The sequence below is a fragment of the Carassius carassius genome, chromosome 42, assembly GCF_963082965.1.
Source record: "Carassius carassius chromosome 42, fCarCar2.1, whole genome shotgun sequence".
Classification (NCBI taxonomy): Eukaryota; Metazoa; Chordata; class Actinopteri; order Cypriniformes; family Cyprinidae; genus Carassius; species Carassius carassius.
In genome coordinates, this window is record NC_081796.1 from 10910702 (window position 1) to 10936636 (window position 25935).

At 46.1% G+C, this 25935-nt stretch overlaps 1 protein-coding gene across 1 annotated transcript in view; it reads left to right on the forward strand.

The window, feature by feature from the left end:
• LOC132123790 (transcriptional activator GLI3-like) overlaps positions 1-25935 on the forward strand; it is a 301233-nt gene that overhangs the window by 230300 nt on the left and 44998 nt on the right. Inside the window, exon 6 of the mRNA XM_059534428.1 lies at positions 24375-24530. Coding sequence (XP_059390411.1) covers positions 24375-24530 — 156 coding nt within the window. The remainder of the gene's footprint in view (positions 1-24374; positions 24531-25935) is intronic.

The window sequence follows — 25935 nt, forward strand, 5'->3', positions numbered from 1 at the left end:
CAGGATAACCTCTGCAGAAGAGGATACTCATGTTGGAAAAGGATAACATCAAGCAAAACAACAACAGCCACTATAAGAAAACTTGTAGGATAAGAGAGGTAAAAACATTTTGAATAGACAGTGTTATTTATCTCTCTTTGGACTTTTGCTTGATTCCTGTTTGAAAGAACAGCACAGAAAAAACATTCTTGGACATTTTGGACACAACTGGAATTTTAAAGAAATCAGTGAAAGTCATATTTTCCCCATTTTTGGCTTATTTACTCATTTTTACCAGTTGTATATCTCCACTGGGAGATGATAAACAAAAACAATTCAAAACAGTGGCAGTTATTTCAGTTGATCGTTTACATTCCAAATCAATGATGGCCAACGCATCATTCTGGCAACGCCCCTTCATCTACCCTCAGAAGAGCTCTGAGGCCTCCAGGCTGATGCTCAGACACAAGCAGATGAAGGAGATGCCCGACACACTGTTTGCGGATCTACAAGAACACAGTGCCATGAACAACCTGCTCTTTTACACCGAACACAGCCCTTTATGGCACACTGCCTTCTGTCAACATCTCACCTTTACCAAGAAAAGAGGCATCTGTAAAGGCAGACAGATCTTAGCATTTAAAGATGCTGAAAAAAATGATGAAACAAGATTTTTGACCCTGAACTTGTATCAAAATGGCACTGTCATGGCCCAGGGATCAGAGTCTGCTCTCAAGATCTTCATTGAAGATTTTGAATTAATAAAAAAGCTGGCACTGTCTGATGAAGTGGACAAGACTATGAACATTGTTCCCTCTCCTGAAAAATCAGTTCTAATGACGACAGTGACTTCAGCAACTACCATTCCATCTCCAATGTCAAGAATGAAAGACAACTTTTCACTTCTGGAAGTAGAAGTCGTGGAGATAAAAGAATTAATACTATCCCACCTGAAAGACAACAACATGGAACAAGTGACAATTGACTTAAAGAACTTAAAACAAGAAGTTGAATCTCTGCAGAGACACAGAGAAGAAACTTTAGGAAGACAACTAACGGAAGTTAGAAAAGAAATGCAGGAGGAGTTATCGGCCTTGAAGTCAGTACTCCACACCAAAGATGAACTCATCACAGATCTGAAAGAAAGACTCAACTCTGTTTCAGCACCTAAAGAGTCTTCTGCCAAACCCTTGACTCGTCCAGAGATGCTCATGGAAAACCCTCAACCTGAACAGCAGCCAGTGGAAGAAGAGCCTCACTGCTCGACTGATCCTGCACCCCAGATCCACAGCTCCTCTGCACAGGACCCGGGAGAAACACATGCTCTTATCCTGACGGACTCTAACGGGAAATATGTCAATGAGAGACTTCTGCTACCAAACATGAGTGCCAAGAAAATCTGGTGCCCAAACACAAGAAGTGCTTTTCAGATCCTGTCTGAGAGTAAACATGAAAACTACAAGCACATCGTAATCCACACAGGGACGAATGATTTAAGGTAAAGATACATCTCAATAAGCAAGGAGTGAAAGTCTTCGCCAGAGTGCTGAAAAGCACAGCCCTTGGAAACACAGCAAGAAACTCCGATAACAGGCGAAGCCTTCGTCCTCCAGCAGAGCCCAGACGGACCACCGGACCTCCATCCCAACACAAGAGCTACACAACACAGAGAAGCCCTCGTCCTCCAGCAGAGCCCACATGGACCACCGGACCTCCACCCCAACACAAGAGCTACACAACACAGAGAAGCCTTCGTCCTCCAGCAGAGCCCACATGGACCACCGGACCTCCACCCCAACACAAGAGCTACGCAGCGGCCGCTCAACAACCACAGAACCCTGCAGCCGCTGAACTCAACCAGATCTGACATCTGCTGAATGTCATCTGCACCAGGCTGAGGACATAACCTGCATAGCACACACACACCTATTCATGAAATCATTTAAAATCAGTTGTTGGAATATACAAGGTCTGCACTCTTCTACTTTTGGTAATAAGACTGCAGACCAAGACTTACTCAGCAGTGTAACAGACATGGACATCTGTATCTTTCATGAGACGTGGTGTCGTAGTAATGAGAACTTACATTGTCCAATAGGATACAAGGAACTTATGGTTCCTTCATCAAAAAATTCTCAAATTAAATGTGGCCGAGACTGAGGTGGAATACTTATATGGCACAAAGACGATTTAAAACATTTGATTAAAGTTGCTAAAAGTGGAAAATCATCCATTTGGCTTGAAGTGAAATCCGTCATATATCAGTCTAATCTTTATCTCTGTGCAATCTATATTCCACCTCATGACTCTCCCTATTACAAAGAGCAAAGCTTCCCAACATTACAGACTGACATCTTACACTTTTAGTCCAGAGGAAACATCCTCATCTGCGGAGACTTAAACACCAGAACAGGGCGAGAAATTGATTATGTAAATATTGTAGATAATGACCACATCCCCAATGACACCACGTTTCATCCCTCATCTAATATCACACTGAGAAACAGCTATGATACTTCAGTGAACATTAGTGGAAAACAAATGTTGAAACTCTGTAAAGGTTTAGGATTTATACATCATTAACGGCAGAACTCGTGGAGATACATTAGGTAGATTCACTTACTGCTCCAGATTAGGAGCCAGTGTGGTTGATTTTTCAATAACAGATATTGATCAAAGTTTTATCAATGCCTTCACAGTCAGACCTCAGCTCCCGATGTCCGATCACTGCCAAACTGTGCTTTATCTGAAAGCCCCATGTCAAATAACCAAAACTGCTCCACCTGAAGCTGAAAAAACTGAGTTTATGTTTCCTCTGAAACATAAACTCAAGTGGAATCAATCCAACTCAGAACAATTCAAAGAAAATATGAACAATCCGACTACAATCCGAAATGCTAGATGACTTTATGTCCACTGATTTCACCTTAGATATTAATGGAATAAATTTAGCAACAAAAAACTTAAATAACATATTCATAACATTGATAACTCTATCTAATATTAAACAGCAAACCAAACATAGAACCAATCGACAGAGAAAGAGAAAGGATGTCTGGTTTGATGATGAATGTGCCGGTCTCAGAAAAGAACTCAGGAGACTTTCCAACAAAAAGCACAAAGATCCGTCCAGCCCGACATTACGGCTTTCTTACTCAGACTGTCTGCAAAAGTACAAAACACTTCTGTGGAAAAAAAGAGAAAAATATTTTCAAACTAAAATTGAAGAAATTGACGATTCAATAGATCAAAACACTTTCTTGAACCTATATAAAAAACTTGAAAAACCCAAATTAGAGATATCACTCCAGAATGGCACAATTTGGAAATCTTACTTTGAAAATCTGTATCAAAAAATTGAACCGGCCGACCTCAACCAACCTCAGAGTAAAATAAAGAAAACACTAGAAGACATGGAAAAAACTATTAAGAATTATCAAAATCCATTAGATAAATCAATAACAATATCTGAAATATTAGAACATATTAAAAATCTTAAATTAAAGAAAGCATGTGGACAAGATCACATTAATAATGAAATGCTTAAACTCAGCAGTCCCAGCATGATTCAAACAATAGGCAAATTATTTAATCTGATGTTCTGGTCCGGACACTTCCCTGAGATCTGGTCTGAGGGACTCATCACCCCCATATTTAAGAGCGGCGATCGATTCGACCCCAACAACTACCGCGGGATAAGTGTGGGCAGTGTGTTGGGAAAACTGTTCTGCAGTATCATACACACACGCATCGTCTCACACATCTCAGCACACAACATCTTAAATAAAGCACAGATTGGCTTTTTACCAAAACATCGCACATCCGACCACATCTACTCTCTCCACACTCTAATCAACAAGAACATCAACGACAAACAAAGGAAAATATTTGCATGTTTTGTAGACTTTAAAAAAGCATTTGATTCAATTTGGCATGATGGTCTACTGTACAAAATCCTACAAATTGGCATTGGCAGAAAAACGTTTGATATTATTAAATCTCTGTACACCAACAGCAAAAGTGCGGTGAAGATTGGTAACCGCAGAACCGCGTTCTTCCAGCAGGGCCGTGGAGTGAGGCAGGGCTGCAGTCTGAGCCCAACTCTATTCAACATCTACATCAATGACCTGGCGTCAACGCTGGAGAACTCTACTGCGCCCGGCCTCACTCTACAGGGGTCAGAGGTCAGATGTCTGCTGTATGCAGATGACCTGGTCCTGCTGTCCCGCACACCTGAGGGCCTTCAGCAGCCTGTCCCTGCTGGAACAATACTGTCACGACTGGGCCCTGACCGTCAATCTGGACAAAACCAGAGTCATGGTGTTCCAGAAGAAAGCCAGATCTCAGGGACACAAACACCAGTTCCTGTATAAAGGCCAGGTCCTGCAGCACAGCTCTAGTTACAGCTATCTGGGCATCGACATCAGCGCGTCGGGACGCTTCGGTCTGGCTGTGAAAACACTCGGTGAAAAGGCTCGGAGGGCTTTCTATGCTATAAAGTCACGATGTGGACACTTAAAATTACCCATTAAAACCTGGATAAAATTATATAATTCAATAATAAAACCAATTCTTTTATATGGACGTGAAATTTGGGGACCAGTACTAAATTTTAAAAATTGGGATAAAACATCAGTAGAAAAATTACAATTGGAAATTGGCAAAAATGTTCTCGGGGTTCACAGAAACACGTCCACTGCGGCCTGCAGGGCTGAGCTGGGCCTGTACCCGCTGAACATCGAGATCCAGAAGAGATGTGTTCAGTTCTGGCATCACTTCCATCAGTCTGACCCAGAGTCAGTGCAATATAAAGCCCTCCTCGCCAATGAAAGCTCAGCAGAACCTCATCCTCTGAACTCACTCGCTCTTCAACTCGTCCATCAGAATATAGTCCCCATCAACCCCAAACCTTTTATTAACGATATCCACAAACATCTAAAAGTCACTCATGATGAAGCATTAAAAGCACATTTTGCCCTCCAGAATAAACTGCAATGTTACTCGGCCCTCAATAGAACCACTAAATTGGCCAGTTATCTATTTATTAAGCATTTTAAAGGAAGACAAATCCTCTCCAAATACAGATTAAGTGACCATGATCTAGAGATAGAGAGAGGAAGACATATACAAACATGGACAGAGAGAGAGCAGAGGATCTGTAGACACTGTGACCTACAGCACATCGAGGATGAGGAACACTTTCTGCTCTTCTACTCTAAATACGCCAGTATAAGAGAAACCTTTCTGCCCAGATTTGAAATCTTAATTCCATCATTCTCTGTACTGAGCGACACTGAGAAAATGTTCTTCTTACTGGGAGAAGATGATAGTACAGCTGCACTAGCGGCTAAATATGTGTTAGCTATTCACAACGCCAGAGTCAGCTAATTCTCTAGAGAGACCGACTGCATTTATTCATTTATTAGGATAAATTGTAGAGATGTTCCGATACCCTTTTTCTCTTCCCAATACCGATTCCGATACCTGGGCTCAGGGTATCGGCCGATACCGAGTACTGATCCGATACCTGGGTGTGTATCTGTATATACAGCTGTATATACTACTAGCCCTGTGTAAATTTCTAGAATTATTTTATGGTGTGCTCCAGACTTATCCCTTGATAAAACATGAACAAATACATGGTTAACTACTGTATTTATTACAGTATTTTTATTATCTGACATGAATTTGACAGTAATATTATTTAATTTCTTAAGCGAAAAAGAACTTCAAATGCAGCCAAAAATCTAACACCGCAAACTAAAAAAGGTATTTTAGTATTTTAGTTTTACAATATTAGTGTATAAAAAACTGCAACAAATAAGTCTAGGAATATAAAAAATTCTATATTAATCAAATAATCTCTTTACAACAAAACAAGTAAAAAACAAGCAACCGTCTAGGCATAATTATTATTATTAATAGAGACGTATTATTACTACATAGAGATGTAGCTAAATCTACTGTAGGCTACAACAGTAGCTTAATATATTGTCAATTTACTTGCCATGAAGATCTTTGAGTGTCTGTGTTTATGATATGACAGTTTTCTCAAATGAAACGTTAAATTCTCATGAAGTGACGGTTTATGCGTTCATGTCCTCATATAGTGACACACAACATAGACTACAAAACAGCGAGCTGCCGTGCATCTGCGCCCGTCTCCCACAGAGATGTAGACTTTGCAGGAGTAATATTTAAATAGTATTTTGCAGTTTAATATTCATAGACACTAGTATATATATATTTGGCTACAGTCTGGAGCCCTGCGCTTAGACTAACACGGAAGCGACTGAACGCAGCTGCGGGTAACGAATATACTCAAACTTACTACCGGTTCTACAGAGACGCTGGTATCATCACATTTTAAAATTTTCAGCATCGTTTTGGTAGTGAAGTGCCAGTACTTGTGGCATCCCTAGTCGCCGTTTTACTGTCTGGTTGGTCCAGTCTGAAATACTGCTAAACAGCGGACATACTGCTAACCACTGATCTGTAATATAGAAGCGGCTTCACTGTCTGTTGGCAGTTTAGAACGCGATGAGCGATCCAGTCATATATAGATCAGTGCATCTAACGCGTTTTCATTTCTTCTTCGCTGCTCTAAACAGGGGTTGCTTGTGGCATTACAGCACATCGTCCTGTGTTTGCAATGCATTCTGAGCAGCGAAGAAGAACCGTGCAGCGGTTAGGCAAAGCTAGCGTTCATAACTAGGTCTTGAAAATGGTATCGGATCGGTATATGGGTTCATGTACTCGCCGATGCCGATGCCAGAATTTGTTGTTGTATCGGAGATATTTCCGATACTAGTATCGGAATCGGAACAACTCTAATAAATTGTGTTTATTTATTTATCTATTTATTTATATTTACTATGCTACATATGACATGATCTGTACATATATGTTTTGTTTGTTTGTTTTATTATTTATATATAATATGTTGATGCTTTGGCAACATTGTGTTTCACAGTCATGCTAATAAAGCTCATTTGAATTTGAATTTGAATTTTGTGTGCCTGAACTCCGAAAAGTGAAAGTTACGTGACATTCAGCCAAGTATGGTGACCCATACTCCAAAGTGCACACACACAGAGCAGTGAACACATTGTTGGGGTAATTGGGGTAATATGATCATATTTTCTTGACCTGGTAAGGGCTCTAGCTGCTGCATTTTTGAAGATGCAGGACAACCACCTAGAAGTGCATTACAATACTCCAGTCTAGAGGTCAGGAATGCATGAACTAACTTTTCTGCATCAGAAACAGGTAACATGTTTCGTAGCTTGGCTATGTTTCTAAGATGGAAGAATGCAGTTTTTGTAACATGGGAAATATGATTTTCAAAAGACAAATTGCTGTCTAATATAACACACAGATTTTTGACTGAAGAGGAAGTAACAGTACATCCGTCTAGTTGCAAATTGTAATCTACAAGATTCTGTGTACTGTTTTTTGGTCCAATAATTAATATCTCTGTCTTATCCGAATTTAATAAGAGAAAATTATTGGTCATCCAGTATTTTACATTTTTAACACACTCTGTTAGCTTGGATAATTTAGAAGTTTCATCTGGTCTCGTTGAGATATATTGCTGAGTATCATCAGCATAACAGTGGAAACTAATCCCGTATTTTCTAATATTATTACCAAGGGGCAACATGTATATTGAAAATAGAAGGGGACCTAGGACGGATCCTTGTGGCACTCCATATTTTACTGGTGATAAATGAGATGACTCCCCATTTAAATAAACAATATGGTAGCAATCGGAGAGGTAGGATCTAAACCATCTTAGAGCCTGCCCTTGAATACTTGTATAGGTTTGTAATCGATCTATAAGTATATGTCATGATCTATGGTGTCGAGCGCAGCACTAAGATCAAGTAAAACTAGCAATGAGATGCAGCCTTGACCTGACGCAAGTAGTAGCTAATTTGTAATTTTAACAAGTGCAGTTTCTTTGCTATGGTGGGGCCTGAAACCTGAAATTCTTCATACAGATCATTTTTTTGCAGGAAGGAGCTCAATTGAGCAGACACAGCTTTTTCTAAAATTTTAGACATAAATTGAAGATTTGAAATAGGCCTATAATTTGCCAGTTCACTAGGACCTAGTTTTGGTTTCTTAATAAGAGGCTTAATAACCGCCAGCTTAAATTTTGGGACGTGACCTAAAGTTAACGATAAATTAATAATATTGAGAAGCGGTTCTTCGGCTACAGGTAACAACTCTTTCAGTAATTTAGTGGGTACAGGATCTAATAAACATGTTGTTGGTTTAGTTACAGTGATAAGTTTATTTAGCTCTTCCTGTCCTATAGTTGTAAAGCACTGCAGTTTATCTTTGGGTGCGATGGATGAAACATACTTGGTTACTAAACGTAACCTCGGTTCTCTCTAGAAGAGCGAACGAGTACTGCATCTTACCTAAGACGCTACGGGAAAAGTCTCTTTTCACGAAATACTGAAGCAAAAAATTATCCTTAATTTTGTATTTTTGTAAAGCGCATTTGCAGCAGTACACAGCCATAGGCGAGACGGCTCGTTCGCTCATTGGCTTGTTCTGCGGCAACTGCACAGCCTATCGAGCGCGGGCTGATGCAACATCAGACCAATAAGAGCGCTTCGCGCCCTTCTTGCCACTTCCCGCCGAAACGGGTGTGGCCCAACCTATAAAAGGAGCTCGAAAAGGCTGACTCACCTGATTTATTTCATCGCCGAAGCGAACCAGAGTGAATCGTGCGCACGGCAGAGAACGCAGTACTCGTTCGCTCGTCTAGAGAGAACCGAGGTTACGTTTAGTAACCGAGTACGTTCTCTTATGAGAGCTCTGTCGTACTGCGTCTTAGCTAAGACGTTTCGGGAACCCAATGCAAAACGCCGTGCGCGCAGGGATCACACACCAATAAACCTGAAGCAACGCCCAGGATTTACAGTGCACAGTCACCTGAGGGAGTCACAGAGAGTCCAGGACAGAAAAGGGGGAAAGCCCTCCGTCCCATATCTAGCAGCATCCGTAGATGCGGCAATATGACATCACACAGCCGAGGCAAGCCTGACCAATGTGGCAATGCGGGTCTTACGCAATACTGCCCATATAACAGTCGGCAGCGCATAGCGCTCATGAACTCAGAATTCCCCTCAGGGCCCTGATTCGACTATACCGACAGCAGCCTTGCTTGCAAGGCGGGAACCTCCAGGTTATAGAACCTGATAAATGTAGACGGCGAGGCCCAACCTGCCGCCATACATATATCCTGCAAGGAGATCCCAGTAGACCACGCCCATGACGAGGCGACGCCGCTTGTGGAGGGTGCTCTGACGCCCAATGGGCACTGATGGCCCCTGGAAGCATAAGCTAACGCTATGGCGTCAACTATCCATCTGGATAGAGTCTGTCTCGAAACAGCCATTCCCTTGGAACGTCCACCGAACGAGACAAACAGCTGCTCCGTCTGCCGAAAGGCAGCAGAGCGAGACACATAAGCTCTTAAAACCCTGACAGGGCAAAGAAGACTCGAGTCTCTATCCTCTCCTGACACCGGCAGGGCTGACAGGGCAATAAACTGAGCCCGAAACGCGGTGTTGAGGGATTTCGGCACATAACCATGCCTAGGTTTGAGTATGACCCTTGAGTCATTAGGCCCAAACTCCAAGCACGACGGGCTCACCGAGAGCGCGTGCAAATCACCCACACGCTTCACCGAAGCGAGAGCCAACAAGAATACTGTCTTGAACGACAGATGCTGAAGGCTAACCGATTGGATAGGCTCAAAAAGGGGGACCCTTCATGGCCTCCAAAAACCGCCGCGAGGTCCCACATAGGGACTGACGGAGGTCTGGGAGGATTCAGCCTCCTAGCTCCTCTGAGGAACCGGATGACCAAATCATTCCTTCCTATTGACTGACCGAGCGCTGTTTCAGAAAACGCTGCGATGGCCGCCACATAAACTTTGAGCGTGGATGGGGCTTTGCCCTTATCCAACAGCTCCTGTAGGAAGGAGAGAACCTCCGTCACCTCACAACTAAGGGGTGAATATCCTCGAGCTGTGCACCAGCTGGAGAACACCGACCACTTCGAGGCATACAGACGTCGTGTCGACGGAGCTCTAGCCTGAGTGATGGTATTCAGCACTCCCACTGCGAGATCAGCGGGTAACCGTTGAGCGCCCACACATGGAGGGACCACAACTCCGGTTGAGGGTGCCAAATCGAGCCCCTGGCCTGCGAGAGGAGGTCCCTCCTCAACGGTACTGGTCACGGGGTGACATCTGCTAACTCCATCAAATCTGGGAACCATGGTTGGTTCCTCAAAAGAGGTGCTACAAACAGTATTGAACATCTCGTTTCTCTCACCCGTTCTATCACCTGCGGAAGGAGGGAGACGGGAGGGAAAGCATAAAGCGGGCAGGACGGCCATTCCCGTGACAGCCCACTTTCGTTCTTGGAAAAGAACGCAGGGCAGTGAGCGTTTTCGTGGGACGCGAAGAGGTCCACCTCCGCCCTGCCAAATCTCTCCCACAACAGCCGGACTGTTTGCGGGTGTAGAGACCATTTGCCTGTAGGAACATTGCCTCTGGACAGCCTGTCTGGACCCAGATTCTGTAGCCCAGGCACATGCACTGCCCTCAGCGAACGCATGTCGCGCTGAGCCCAAACCTGGAGGCGTTCCGCTAGCCTGTACAGGTTTCAGGACCCGAGACCGCCCTGGCAATTTATGTAGGACACCACAGACATGTTGCCCAAACGGACTAAGACGTGGTGATCCTTGATTTGGGGACAAAAGCGAATCAGCGCGTTCTCCACTGCCAGCATTTCCAGACAGTTGATATGATGGAGCTTTTCCCGTTCTGACCATAGGCCAAAGGATGGTCTGCCCTCGAGCAGCGCTCCCCATCCCGAAGTGGAGGCGTCCGTCGACACCATCTTCACATTCGGGGAAGTCCCCAGGCTTACACCTGATCGGTACTAACCGTTCGCTGTCCAAGGTGCCAGAGCTGTGACACAGCTCTGATTGACCTTGAGATGCAGCCGGCCAGACGCCCACGCGCTGCGCGGCACCCGCGTCTTCAGCCAGAACTGCAGGGGGCGCATGCGGAGCAGGCCCAGCTGCAGAGCCGGAGATGCTGAGGCCATGAGGCCCAGCATCTTCTGACAGTGTTTGAGCGACACGGTCGCGCCGCAGCAGAAAGAACTCGCTGCGCGCTGAATGCCCATCACGCGCTGTGGTGACAGCCGCGCCGTCATGGAACACGAGTTCAGAACTATACCCAGAAACAGAATCGTCTGACTGGGGTTCAGCGAACTCTTCGCCCAATTGACACTGAGGCCGAGCTTCTCGAGGTGATCGAGTAAAACGGCCCTGTGGTCCACGAGCTCCGCTCGTGATCGGGCCAGAACCAGCCAGTCGTCCAAATAATCCAGCACTCGCATGTCTCTGAGTCTGAGAGGAGCGAGCGATGCATCCATACGAGGAGCCACGGAGGACTGTAAACTGGTATGCCTGGCCCTTGAAGGCGAATCTCAAATATCGCCTGTGGTTTGACGATATCTGTATTTGAAAATACGCGTCCCTCAGATCTATTGACATGAACCAGTCCCCTCTGCGAATCTGTGCGAGGAGTTTCCTGGTCGTAAGCATTTTGAAACTGCGTTTCATCAATGCCTTGTTCAGCTGTCTTAGATCCAGTATGGGCCTGAGACCCCCGTCTCTCTTGGGCACCAGAAAGTATCTGCTGTACAGCCCCCCCTTGCTTTGAGCTTGAGACACAGGCTCTACAGCCCCTTTGCTCAACAGTTTTGATATTTCGGCCCGAAGTATGTGTGCTACTTCTGTTTTGACCGTAGTTTCGACGCGCGCTGAAAAGCGCGGAGGGCCTCGAAAAAACTGTAGCGAGTAGCCTGTCTTTATAATGCCTAGCACCCAATCCGAAACCCCTAGAAGCGCTGACCATGCATCTGCATGAATGGCTAAGGGCTGGATGCGAAGCGCGCTCTGTTGACCGGGCAACGGCGGCGCTCGGGTGTGCTGCGCATTTGAAGCGGGGAGCACGCTGATCACAGCGGGCAGATCGCTCCTCCTCGACCCCGTCCCGGCGCTTAACCGACTGGGGGAAGGCTGAGCAGGTCCCGTGGGACTCGATATGTCTGCGAGTAACTGTGGGCTGCATATGTGCACATTTACCACTTTCAACTCGCTGTCTGCCTGTGCAGAGCGTACGTGCACAGGCCTCGTTTTTACAGAAGCCACGCGCCGTATGTGACATAGTGTATGTGGGCACTGGGGAGTGGGCACGTTTACTATGCGGCGCGCTCGACCGATCTGTGTCGATCTTATGTGCGCGAGCCCTGTGTGCAGGGCTGTGCTTACATGTGGAGATGGGCACTGAGGAGTGGGCATCGTCACTGCATTTATAGCACCATCGGCCGTGGCCGGACGAGCGTGCACGGGTTTTGTTTTTACAGAAACCACATGACGCGTGTGACATAGTAATTGTGGGCACTGAGGGGTGGGCACGCTTACTATGCAGTGTGCGCAATCGACTTGAGTCGCTTTTATGGGCGCAGGCCCTGTGTGCAGGGCTGTGCTTACATGTGGAGATGGGCACTGAGGAGTGGGCATCGTCACTACATTTATAGCACCATCGGCCGTGGCCGGACGATTGTGCACGGGTTTCGTTTTTACAGAAACCACATGACGCGTGTGACATAGTGATTGTGGGCACTGAGGAGTGGGCACGTCTACTATGTAGTGCGCGTGATCGACTTGAGTCGCTTTTATGGGCGCGAGCCCTGTGTGAAGGGCTGTGCTTATATGTGGAGATGGGCACTGAGCAGTGGGCATCGTCACTACATTTATAGCACCATCGGCCGTGGCCGGGACACCAGAAATTACACCTTTTTCGGGAAATATCTGGGTAGCCGTGATAACGGTTTTTGTGTGCAGGCAAGCGGGCAACCGTACAGGCTTGCGCATTGCAAAAAACGCTGAAACAGTCACAATCTCTGGAACTGAAACAGCGGCGCGCTTAGGTGAGAGCCCGGCCACAGCGGAACTCGTACACCGGCGCTTCGATGAAGCAGCCATCGTGTGTAGTGCCGACGCAGCGTCATGCAGCATGCATAGATGGCTTTCCTAGGATGGCTTCGGGGCTCCCGGCCTCACCGTAATTCACTGCCGCGGTCCCCACGGCGCGGGGCGACGTCCGGTAGAGCGAGAACGGGGGTCTCGAGCTGCGTTGCTGAAGCTGTTGTGATAACGGCTTTTGTGTGCAGGCAAGCGGGCAACTGTGCAGGCTTGCGCATTGCAGAAAACGCTGAGACAGTCACAATTCCTGGAACTGAAACAGCGACGCGCTTGGGTGAGAACTCGTACACCTGCGCTTCGATGAAGCAGCCATCGTTAGTAGTGCCAACGCAGCGTCACACAGCAGGCTTTAGATGGCAACACCACTTTTGCTGCCGTCCAGCAGAGGGCGGACAAAGGTGCGTCGCTAGTTCCTGTTTTTAGCATCATCAGTGTGGAGAATGCTAGTGAGACAGACGAACGAGTTCGCGCTGAATATGGAGCGTTCCAAGCCTTCGCCACCTCTTCGTGAAGCTCAGGAAGAAATGAGGCAGGCTTTGAGAAGTACGCTCATCCGAAAGGGAAATACCATCCAGCCGGGAACGAGAGGGGGGGCGCTGGTGCAAACCACTCGCGCCCGAGACTCTTGGCGGCCAACACGAGCATTCGCCCCGGCTCCTTCTCGATGTCAGCTCGTCTGCTGGGCTTCTGAGCAGAAGGCGCGAGATCCTCGGAGCTCGCCCAGCCCTCACTGCCCGAAGCAAGCAGAGAGCGCGTGTCCTCTTCCCCCGACACGGCCCTGAGATCGACTTCCTCGGACGACGCGCCGGCAAACAGCGGGTGCTGCCCACCGGGAAGCGATGCAGGGGGGGGCGGTGAAGCAGGGCGAACCGGCGAGCTCGGTTGAGCTGAAGACGGTTCCGGAATCCGCTGGAAGCGATGCTTTTACGGCGCCTCAGCGCAGCGGAGAATGCAGGCTCAGAGAAAAAGGCCAGGCGAGTCCTCAGAGTCACCATGGCAACAGCTCGTAGTGGGGGCATCCGCCGTCAGCGAGCGCGAGCGCTGCATGATCTTCACCCAGGCAGGAGACACAGATGACGTACCGGTCTCCCTCGCTGAGTGGGGCTCTGACGAGCCGCAGGAAGGCATCTTAAAAAAGACGCGAGCTCTTTTACGAGTGTGTGTCGCAGGGCGAACACACACACATAAAGAACAGCTTGGATATAACAGAATTGAAAGGATATAGGCGCCGGATAGCACAGCAGGAACTGCAGAGGAAGGCGGCGATGCCAGCAGCTTCAGAATGGCTCGTCCTGCTGATGTGCTTTCTCAGACGGCGCTTGCTTCCTCCGTGATCCAGCGATGCGTGAGCTTCGCTGAAGAGATGAAAAATCGGGTGAGTCAGCCTTTTCGAGCTCCTTTTATAGGTTGGGCCACACCCGTTTCGGCGGGAAGTGGCAAGAAGGGCGCGAAGACCATTATTGGTCTGATGTTGCATCAGCCCGCGCTCGATAGGCTGTGCAGTTGCCGCAGAACAAGCCAATGAGCGAACGAGCCGTTTCGCCTATGGCTGTGTACTGCTGCAAATGCGCTTTACAAAAATACAAAATTAAGGATAATTTTTTGCTTCAGTATTTCGTGAAAAGAGACTTTTCCCGTAGCGTCTTAGCTAAGACGCAGTACGAGAGAGCTCTCGTAAGAGAACTGAAGTGTTAGACGCTGTAGAATCTACATTCGCTATTGTATTTCTAATGTTATCTATTTTATCAGTGAAGAAATTCATAAAGTCATTACTATTAAACGTTGATGGAATATTTGAATCAGGTGGCATCTGGTTATTTGTTAATTTACCCACTGTGCTAAATAAAAACCTTGGATTGTTTTGGTTATTTTATATGAGTTTGTGGATATGCTCCGCCCTAGCAGTTTTTAGAGCCTGTCTATAGCTGGACATACTGTTTTTCCATGCAATTCTAAAAACTTCCAAGTTAGTTTTTCTCCATTTGCGTTCAAGACTACGAGTTTCTTTCTTGAGAGAGTGAGTATTACTGTTGTGCCATGACACAGTACATTTTTCTCTAACCTTTTGCAATTTGATGGGAGCAACAGCGTCTAATGTATTAGAGAAAATAGTGCCCATGTTGCCAGTCATTTTGTCTAGTTCATGTGTATTTTTGGGTACAAATAGCAGTTGAGATAGCTCAGGCAGGTTATTTGCGAATCTGTCTTTGGTGGCTGGAACAATAGTTCTGCCCAGACGGTAACGCTGAGCCATATAGTTAATATCAGTGATACGCAGCATGCACGATACAAGAAAATGGTCTGAATATTAAAACTCCCATGATTAGCGCTTTATCAACTGTAACCAGAAGGTCTGAGAGGAAATCTGCAAATTCTTTAAAAAAATGATCGGCCCTGGTGGGCTATACACAGTAGCCAGAGCAAGAGATATATTAGATTTCTTTTGCATGTCTGACAGTGTAACATTAAGCAGAAGTATTTCAAATGAGTTAAATGAGGCGAAAAAGCCTAGGACGCTACTAGAAAAGATTACAATTATTAACAAATAGCAGTTTCTGTTCTTTAAACCATGACAACTGCCATTCATTTAAAGCAACAAGTCTACTGAACCTTTCGTGTCCTCATCAATACGTTGGCAGTGGTCCTAAACCGTCTCGATCAGATCCTGAAGTCCCTCTTCAGCATCTCTGTCTGCCGCAACGTGGTGTCGTTAACCCCGGCATGAAGCACGACCGCTCTGGGGTTCTCGTCGGCCTTCAGGATTGCGGGTATCTGCGCAGAAACATCGAGAACATGAGCCCTGGGGAAACAATGAGTGTGCACTTTACCTTCGGCTAACATAGCACGGACATGTCGGATGATGGAGTCTCCGATGATCACAGCATCACGTCCCGTCTCGCAGAGTACTCTGTACTCTGATACTAAAGGCCCTGATATACTTCAAATGAAATTAAAGGAAGAAATTATTTGACATCATTTTGAACCCAATCAGGCCGAAACGAAGTTCGTTTTGAGTTTGTTTCGGCAGTTTGTGTGGGTAGGTGTGAAACTCCACCTTCTTTGGCACAAATTCTTTTTCCCTGGTTCATTTCTCATTTGACAGAGGTCAGGCAAGAGAGAACAATGTCTCCGGCCTAGTCACTAGCAAGATGAATACACTGGAGTGTTGAATAGCTGAGCTGGCACAAATATATCCGCACCTGTACGATCGCTCACGGAGAAATACAAATACACTTTTTATACAAATACGCATTTAATTCCTGGATAGAAATTGCAATGAAACTTTGTGTTGATGACCAAGAGTTATTCAAAAAGCAACGCAGAGAAACATCTAAGACAAGTTTTCTTAGATGTGAAGATATAGTTAGTAAATTAGTAAAGATATAAGGTAGCAAGTACCAAATACATGTGTTTCAAATAAATGTTAACACCATACTGCTGCTTCTGCTGTTGTTCTTTCAATAAGCAAATTTAAAGGGTATAAAATAAATGAAATGCCAAATGAACATACAATAATAAACCTTTGTTTTTATCAAAAGTAAATCATGACATCACATAAAATATAAAAAGGTGTAAAAATTTATCCAGTTTAATATAATGAATGAATACGTCTCTAGGCTACGAATGTAACCCTAGTTCCTCGAAGGAACGAGACGCTGAGTCAAAAGCGCTTTGGGGAAACGCCTTTGGCAAGATCAACTCTGAATATCATGTGCAATCAGTCCAATGGAAGAGCGTGACGTCACAGGCGGGGTGACGTAGCGACCAGGAAGCTATAAAGGCACGTGCCATGCAGCTGGCTTCAGCTTCGAGAAGGGAAGCAAGCGCCGGCAGGGGTGCCGGGAGTATGGCTCTGCGACGCAGCGTCTCATTCCTTCGAGGAACTAAGGTTACATTCGTAACCTAGAGACGTTCCTCTTCAGGAACTCGAGCTGCGTCAAAAGCGCTTTGGGGAACGATGTGCCAACGCTGCCAGACTACCAATCCCCTGCCTAGTGTGTATCCGAAGAGCACAGCTAAGGCAAGAGGACAGAAGAGCCAGGAGCGGCTCGCACATCGAGATTGTAAAATCTGGCAAATGTAGAGGGCGTGGACCATCCCGCAGCGTTGCAGATGTCCAAGAGGGACACACCTGCTAGAAAGGCCTTAGAGGCAGCCATACTCCGCGTAGAGTGAGCCTTGGCTCCCAAAGGAAGGGGAAGACCAGAGGACTCATAGGAGATGTTGATAGTCTCGACTATCCAACGACTAAGGGTCTGCTTAGAGGCAGGGGAACCCTTTTTAGGAGGACCATAGCAAACAAGCAATTGGTCAGATTTTCTCCACAGGGCAGCTCTGTTGACGTATGCGTCCAGCGCTCGCAGTGGACACATACAATTTAGCTTCTCCTGGTCTGGCTCCCGAAAGGGAGGAGGGCAGAAGGCCTGCAGTACGATAGGTTGTGGTGTAACAGAGGGAACTTTGGGAACATAACCCGCTTGAGGGTATAAGAATGCTTTGGCCATACCAGGGGCAAAGTCTAAGTAGTTAGGGGCCACCGAGAGGGCCTGAAGGTCTTCAACTCTCTTTAGAGACATAATAGCCAGTAACAGGGCAGTCTTAAGGGTCAGATGTCTATCTGATATATCTTGAATTGGCTCGAATGGAGCTTTGCAGAGAGCCTCTAACACCACGACCAAGTCCCACTGGGAAATACGGGACCGTACTGGAGGTCTCAGCCTCAGTGCACCGCGGAGGAAACGTTTAACTAGGGGGTGCCTAGCCACTGACTGACCATCGAAAGGGATGTGGTAAGCAGCTATGGCCGCCACGTACACCTTTAAGGTGGAGTGAGTTAACCCCGCAGAGAGCCTAGCTTGTAGAAACTAAAGAACTGTACCAACTGGGCAGTTAACAGGGTCAAGCTGGCGGTCTCTGCACCATGAGGTGAAGAATTTCCACCTCAGGGCGTACAGTTTCCTCATAGAGGGAGCTCTGGATTGGAGGAGGGTCTCAACAGCCTCAGTTGAGAGACCGGAAACTATGAACTGTGCCCCCTCACGGGCCACACCCACAACTTCTGATTATTTTGCCCTGCGCCTGAGAGAGTAGATCTGTCCTGATCGGAATCTCCCATGGAGAGCTGTCGAGGAGAGAGACCAGATCCGCGAACCATACTTGACCTGGCCAGAATGGGGCTACTAGCAACAGACGGACCCCGTCCTGGCGTACTCTCGCCAGAACTCCCGGGAGCAGAACAGTGGGGGGAAAGGTGTACAGACGAAGCCTCGGCTAGGTCTGTGTCATGGCATCTAGTCCCAGTGGAGCTGGGTGAACTAGAGAGAACCAGAGGGGACATTGCGATGTCTCTTGAATCGCGAAGAGGTCCACCTGAGCTTTGCCAAATATCTGCCATATCTGCGTCACCACCTCGGGGTGAAGCATCCATTCCCCGGGCCTTGGCCCCTGTCTCGACAGCATGTCTGCTCCCACATTCAATCTCCCAGGAATATATTCTGCTCTTAACGAGAGGAGTTTGCCCTGGGACCACAGGAGGATCTGGTATACCAGCTTGTATAAGGGGCGTGAACGCAGACCTCCCTGGTGATTGATATAAGAGACCACCGATGTGTTGTCGGTGCGCACCAACACATGATGGCCTCTCAGGTCTGGGAGGAAATATTTCAATGCTCGATACACTGCTAGCATTTCTAGACAATTGATGTGCCATGTCAGATGGCGACCACTCCACAGACCGCGGGCAGGGTGGCCACTCATGACCGCACCCCAACCAGTCTGTCGCTAGCATTACACGGCGACCAAGAGCTCCCAACACCGGGCCCTGATTCAAGAACCAAGGTTTCTTCCATATGTCTAAGGCACGAAGGCATCGCCGCATGACCTTGATAGTTCTGAATGGATTTCCCCTCGGGGAAAACCCCTTGGTCTTGAGCCACCACTGAAGGGGCCTCATGTGCAGGAGGCCAAAAGGTATCATGTTGGACGCAGCTGCCATGAGCCCTAACAGTCTCTGAAACTGCTTGACAGTGAGTGACTGGCCTTCTCTGACTCTCTTGACTGAGGAAAGGATTGACTCGATCCGAGCAGGAGACATACGTGCCTGCATCGTGGTCGAATCCCACACTACGCCTAGATAGGCGGTTCTATGAACTGGAGAAAGTACACTCTTCTTGGCGTTCAGTCTCAAACCCAGCTCCCCCATATGGGCGAGAACGACACCTCGATGTCGAACCGCCATCTGCTCTGATTGAGCTAAAATCAACCAATCGTCGATATAGTTCAGAATGCGGATGCCCTGCATACGGAGGGGTACCAGAGCCGCATCTACACATTTCGTGAACGTGCGGGGTGAGAGTGCAAGGCCGAAGGGAAGTACTCGATATTGGTAGGCTTTGCCCCCGAAAGCGAACCTCAGGAACTTCCTGTGTTGTGGAAGGATGGATATATGGAAGTATGCATCTTTGAGATCTATTGTGACAAACCAGTCCTCGGATCTGATTTGAGCTTCAACCTGTTTGACAGTGAGCATTTTGAACTTCAGTGACATTACTGAGAGGTTTAATTGCCGTAAGTCTAAGATCGGACGCAACCCCACATCCTTCTTTGGAACTATGTAATACCGGCTGTAAAATCCAGACTCCCTGTCTAAAGGAGGGACCACCTCGATGGCCTCCTTCCTTAATAGGGTATTCACTTCTTGTGAATGGGGCCTGCTGGGGGCCGACGACTGTCGGTGTAACCCCATTGAATCTCAGCGGTGGACGGCCGAACTGAATACAATAGCCTCTTTCTACTGTGTGCAGGACCCATTGAGATACATTTGGCAGTAGTTTCCACGCTGCTAAATAATGTACTAAGGGAATCAGTCTCTCGAGACTGATCTCTGGTGTAAGAGGCCCCCGAAGGGGTGGCGAGCTTCCCAGCTCCGCTACGCTCACGGGCGGACATAACTGGGAGTGACCCTCGCGGGAGAGTGCTGCGCCCTGAAACACTGGCAGGGTTGGCAGACTGGCCTCCAGAGGGCACTGGGGTGAGACGGGCACCGTATAATGAGGTGGACACCGCTCTACCCCAGTAGGGGCGCCTCTGGCGCCAGGACCTCTTTATCGTGGACTTCCTAGCTTCGATAATTGCACGAAGGTCTGATTTTGCCTTGGAAGTCCCCGACTCAGAGTCCCCGACCCGACGTGGGGGAGCACGAGTGGCGACGCTCTGCTTTTGAGCCTCGTGGTATGAGGAGCCTGCCTGTGGCATGGGTATCTCCCACCCAGATAACCCACAAGAGCGACGAGGGAGGAAACTCTGGAACGCCGCCGCCTGTTTGCGTGCCTCCTGGAACCTGTCGATGACAGTATTGACTGTGTCGCCGAACAGGCCCGAGGCTTGAAGCGGGGCGTCCAGGAGGCAGACCCTGTCACGCTCTCTTATCTGAGACAGGGTCAGCCATAAATGCCTCTCAATGGCTGCCATAGACCGCCCAATCGCGCGAGCGATCTCTTTGGTGGCGCGGAGGGAGAGACCAGCGGTCTGTCTAAGCTCTGCAATATCGTCAGACTTGATCCCCTCTCCCTCGTCTACATCTCTCAGCAGGTCAGCTTGATATGCTTGGAGGACGGCCATAGTGTGAAGGCACGCCCCCGCCTGACCTGCTGCCACATAGCCCTTGCCCATTAACATGGATGTTGTTTTTAACGGTTTTGTGGGCAAGGCCGGAGCCTTCAGAGACGACGCCGAACCAGGTGACAGATAGCTCGCAAGCGTCTGCTCAACCCGGGGCATCGCTCTGTACCCTCGCTCATCGAGCTCCGCGACATTGCCATAATATTGAGAGTCGGGACCGAAAAGACGGGTCGAATAAGGGTGTTTCCATGATCTCGCTATTTCTTTGTGGAGATCGGGAAAAAAGGGAAGGCTCGGGGCTGGAGGTGGCTGTCTCGGCCGCAGAAACCGCTCATCTAATTTACTTTTCTGCAGTTCAGATTTTTTCTCTGCAGGCCACTCGATTTTTAATTTATCAACTGCACGAGTAACCACCTCCAACAGCTCCTCATACTGGGGAGATAGGGGTGGCGAATCCCTACTAATAGTCTCCACATCCACCTCATCAGACGAAGAGAGGTGGAGTGTCGACCCCTCGCCCTGGGGGGAAGAAACCGACGAGTGTGCTTCTGAACCCAGGGTTTGGGCGCCGGATCTGGCAGATGAGGAAGGAGATAAGGACTGGCCAGTCTCCATACCCTCCGCCTGATCCACCTGCAAACCCCACAAGTGCAGCAGCCGCTCTGCCTCGGCAGAAGCGGGGCCAGCACCGCGGGGAACGCTGGCGAAGGCTCCCTCCTCAAAGAGAGCCCTCCGGGATCAAAGCGTCCACATCGGCAATCGTTCCCTCGAGAGCCGACTCAGCGTGCTTCGATCCCAGGCAGACCACGCATAAATCATGTGTATCCCCAGCCGTGGTGTAGCGTGGGCAGGGAGGAACACACAACTTATAGCGCGATCTGGATTCGCCCTTCATATGTCTAGCCTTAGCTTTGCTCTTTGGCATTATGTTGCTTTATTGGGACAGACAACAATAAATAAGACTCACAAGACAGACTTTTGAACATGCACACACAGAGCGCTTGCTGAAAGACGCGAAGCTGAAGCCAGCTGCGTGGCACGTGCCTTTATAGCTTCCTGGTCGCTATTTCACCCTGCCTGTGACGTCACACTCTTCCATTGGACTGATTGCACACGATATTCAGAGTTGATCTTGCCAAAGGCGTTTCCCCAAAACGCTTTTGACACAGCTCGAGTTTCTGAAGAGGAACTTAAATTAAGTAACAAAAAAATTAAGTTTTTTAATTTGTCAATATTTTTTTTCCACATCATGCTAAAGTTTAAGACTATGAGACATTCACACTTCCCATAAAGGAATGATTATAGTTCTTTTGTATTGCAAACATGATACTTGACTCTGAACTGCGGCTAAACATTATTCTTTTGTTTATAATTTTCCAACCATTGGTGCCCGTCTCACACCTAGATTGCCTACACTTAATCGTTGTTTGTTTTTAGGGAATATGCGCAAGAGTTGCGAGTCATGTTTACATTAATCTACACCCCGCCTTCAGCAGCACGGGGGTGTCGGAATGTTCAAAAAAGTATCGCTCAGCCTTTTCGGACTTCTTTTTGCCTCCAAACGAAGAACGAAAGCGATCTTCGTTTGAAGTATACTGGGGCCTTAATGTTCTGAGCATTGTCACCAACCCTCTACAGACATCTTGGCAATTGAATCGCCATTGGCTAGTATTTATTTTATTTTATTTGCCAGGCTGGATTCATGAATATTGATCAGGTTTTTTGCGTTAGCTCGAACTCATTTGCTGAAATCAAAAGAGGGATGATAATAGGTGAATGCCACCCAATAAGATTGCCATTTGCACATTAGCTCTGCCCACTACTGGAAAACCCTTTAAAAGTTCTTTAAAAGCAGAAGAATTCCAAAGGAACGCCGTTATTTTGACAGGAAAATAGAACAAAGAATATCGTTTTAATGTACTGCATAATTGGCTTCAAGGTGGTGTGCCTGCAAAGAAAAGAAAGACAGAGCTTTACATATCGTTTTTTTTTAGGAACTTTTTGCCCCACATGCACGACAAGTCATTTAGACATTTGCAACAGTTAGTTTTTTTACACATACAGATTTCTTCTATGCAGTCAATCTGTTTTTCAGTTCTTTAAACTGTTGTTTTCACTTGCAAATCACACAGGCCTGCAGTACTTTTGACCTGTTTAAGCGAAATCAACGTGCCAAAAGTGTAAGCATGGAAAAATTTGTCTGAAGGGTCTAAAAGAAAGCTTCGGGCACATCCCTTATATAAATTTTGAAATTATAATTTTTAATCATATTTTACATTCCATATGAAGCCACCAGTTCAACTTTGGTGGGAGTTTAATCGCTCTTTCACTTAATTTTTTATTGTGCTTGCCTTCCAACCATCTTTTTATTTATTTTTTCTCCAAGATGACAAATTTTGCAGTGCTTACACTTTGTTACATACTCCACCAGCAGAATGCCTCCTGGTTCTGGTGGTGCACCATACTGAGGGTGCATATTCATTGTTAAAAATTGCCCATGCCATTCCCCAGTCCATTAGTTCGATGCCAACATTTCCCATTTAGTAAATCCACAAGGCTACACGTGAATGGGAAATGAGGCACATTACAGCTTAATGTAAGAGCCAAGGCAAGAAGGAACAACAGAGACAATTAAGAAAGCCCCCCCCCCCCCAACCCCTCCCTCTCTACTTAAGTCATAATACCCTCATTGAATTAACTTGGAATTTCTTCTTCCATTCACACAACCAATCAGAGATGCATATTCCATGCATTCAGTTTGATTCAGTCAAGATCCTTTAATCTGCTCTTTTAATTTATTCTGGGAAAAACAGGATTTAGCCACAACACTACGTGCTGCTAAAATTCATTTGTATTTGCATTGAGATGCACTGTGTCAGTCTTTCTCTCATTCATTTTCTCTTTTTGTGTGTATGTGTATTTGCCAGTGTGCTCTCTCACTTAATTGTGTTGTTTGCATAGAAAAGCGTGTTGCCAAACGTTCATTTTTAGGATGCATTTCTAGGACCTGTTATCACACTAAAGTGTAGGATAAAGATAGAGGCAACACATGAAAGAGAGACAGAACAAATCAAAGAGAAAGGAAATTTATGTTCACCAGTTCATTCATCTAAAATTCAGCCCTCTTTCTTCCGCCTAAATAAAAATAGTTAATTAGTTAAACTCGTATAACTTAATTTCTTCTGTGAAATTGAAAAGAAGATATTTAGCAGAATGATCAGGCACTCTTCTCCATATAATGAAAGTGAATGGGACCTGAGGTTGTCAAGCTCCAATAATGACAACAAAGCACTATAAAAGTATGATAAAAGTAGTCCATACACCAGGCTCCAGTACTCCCAAAGTCCAGACTCATGTGCTATATTCCAAATCTTCTGAAGTCAAAACCATTGATTTACAAGTTTAAGAAATTAAAAAAGGTCAGTTAATTAAGACTTGTAGTAACATGTATATGTTACTACAAGTCTTGAATAACTGACCTATGTATTTCTGTACTAGTGTTCAAAAGTTTAGTGTTGTATCTTTTAATGTTTTAACGTTAAGACATTTCTTATTAAATTTTACTTATTTTATCCTTGCTGAATAAAAGTCTTAATTTCTTTTTAAAATCTTACTAATTCAAAACTTTTGAACATTAGTGTATTTTTCTAATGACTGATGTTTTATGTCATCATTTGATGCTTCAGCACCCCATGCCAGTTTGACCACAGCAGACTATTACCACCAGATGGCCCTACTTGCAGGTCACCGCAGCCCGTACACTGACATCATTCCTTCAGTGGCATCCACATCAGGTCCTGCAAGCAATGTCCTGCATATGGAGTACCTGCAGGCTATGGAAAGTAAGTTCTCCACTTGCTTACTTTTTTCTGATGTCTACCATCAACATACCCATCCTCTAATCAGAGGGGCAGGTTTACAATAGGCTGAGACTATTTATACACAGAATTGTGACCACTGAAAAAGCAAAAGCTATAAGTATGTATGTATTTTTATGTGAGAATATATGCAAATGAGTTATTTTGAAGTATAAATAGGAAATTAAAGGCACAGTGAGTCCAAGAGAGGAGAGGTGGACTGGCCTGTTAGTCTCTGATGAGATTGCATTTAGTTAGCCTGTCACCGGCTTCCCTGTTCCTCAAAAACTAATTAAAACTATTCAAACTTCCATGGCTATCAGAAAATTAATTGCTATTAAGTGGGAATTGGAATGTCCCACTATTAATCACTGGAGAAATCCTTTCTTCTGTGGGACTGTTTAAGATTAATAGACTGAAATAAAACAATTAGGGCCATTGGCATCCCCCTACTTCAAATCACCTGTGATCAGCCCTTAGTAACACTTCACATTTAACAATGTGTGTTCCATGCCAGCCAAATTAACACTTTAAAGCTTTCTTTAATTATATATAGACTCTGAGAAGGGGAGTGAATGAGTAGAAGTGCGTTATCTAGAAGCTTTTGTAAGTAATGGGGATGGGATAGCACAGTTGTAATTTAGAGCTCAGTATAATTACTTTTAGAGAAAAACTGTTGAATTAATGAATTAGCCTGTTCTGCGTATGTGTCCAAGTCATGCATTTTTAATGAATTAGCCAATGTCAGTCAAGCTCAATTTGGACCCTTTGTGTAATGAAGATGGATCTTTAAGGAGGAACTATTGTTCCCCTTCAGGAACTACAGCTGTGTCAGAAAAAGCTATGGGAATGCTCTGAATCACATGTGTAATCAGTCCAATGAAAGGGTGAGACATCATAGATGGGTGATGTAGCAACCAGGAAGCTATAAAAGCATGAGAGGTGGAACCGGCGTCAGCGGCGTCAAGTGGAGTAGCAGCTGCACCCATTGGGTTCGCAGTTGGATTTAGTGGAGGGAATGGAGATGGGCGAGTCCAGGGCTTAATTTGTGCCGGAACAAGCCGTATCCGAATCTGGCACCTCCTAAATACGATCCGGCACCTCATTTTGGCAGATCCCTCTCCTCCAGGGGCGGCGTTTCCGTATGGCAGACAGAGAATAGCCAGATATGTGCTGTGACAAATTATCCAAAATTAATATCTCTATTATAATTCGTTATTATAATTTTACATCACAAGGTTTTAGAAATATTTAACCAATGATAAGTATTTAAAGGAGCTTGTAAAACTTCGTAATGCCATTGGATCCTCAAGCTCTTGCGAAACCTCGTCGCTTCACCCCGCCTCCACTCAGATTGCGCGTGCACACAGCCTGGAGGAGACAGATCTCT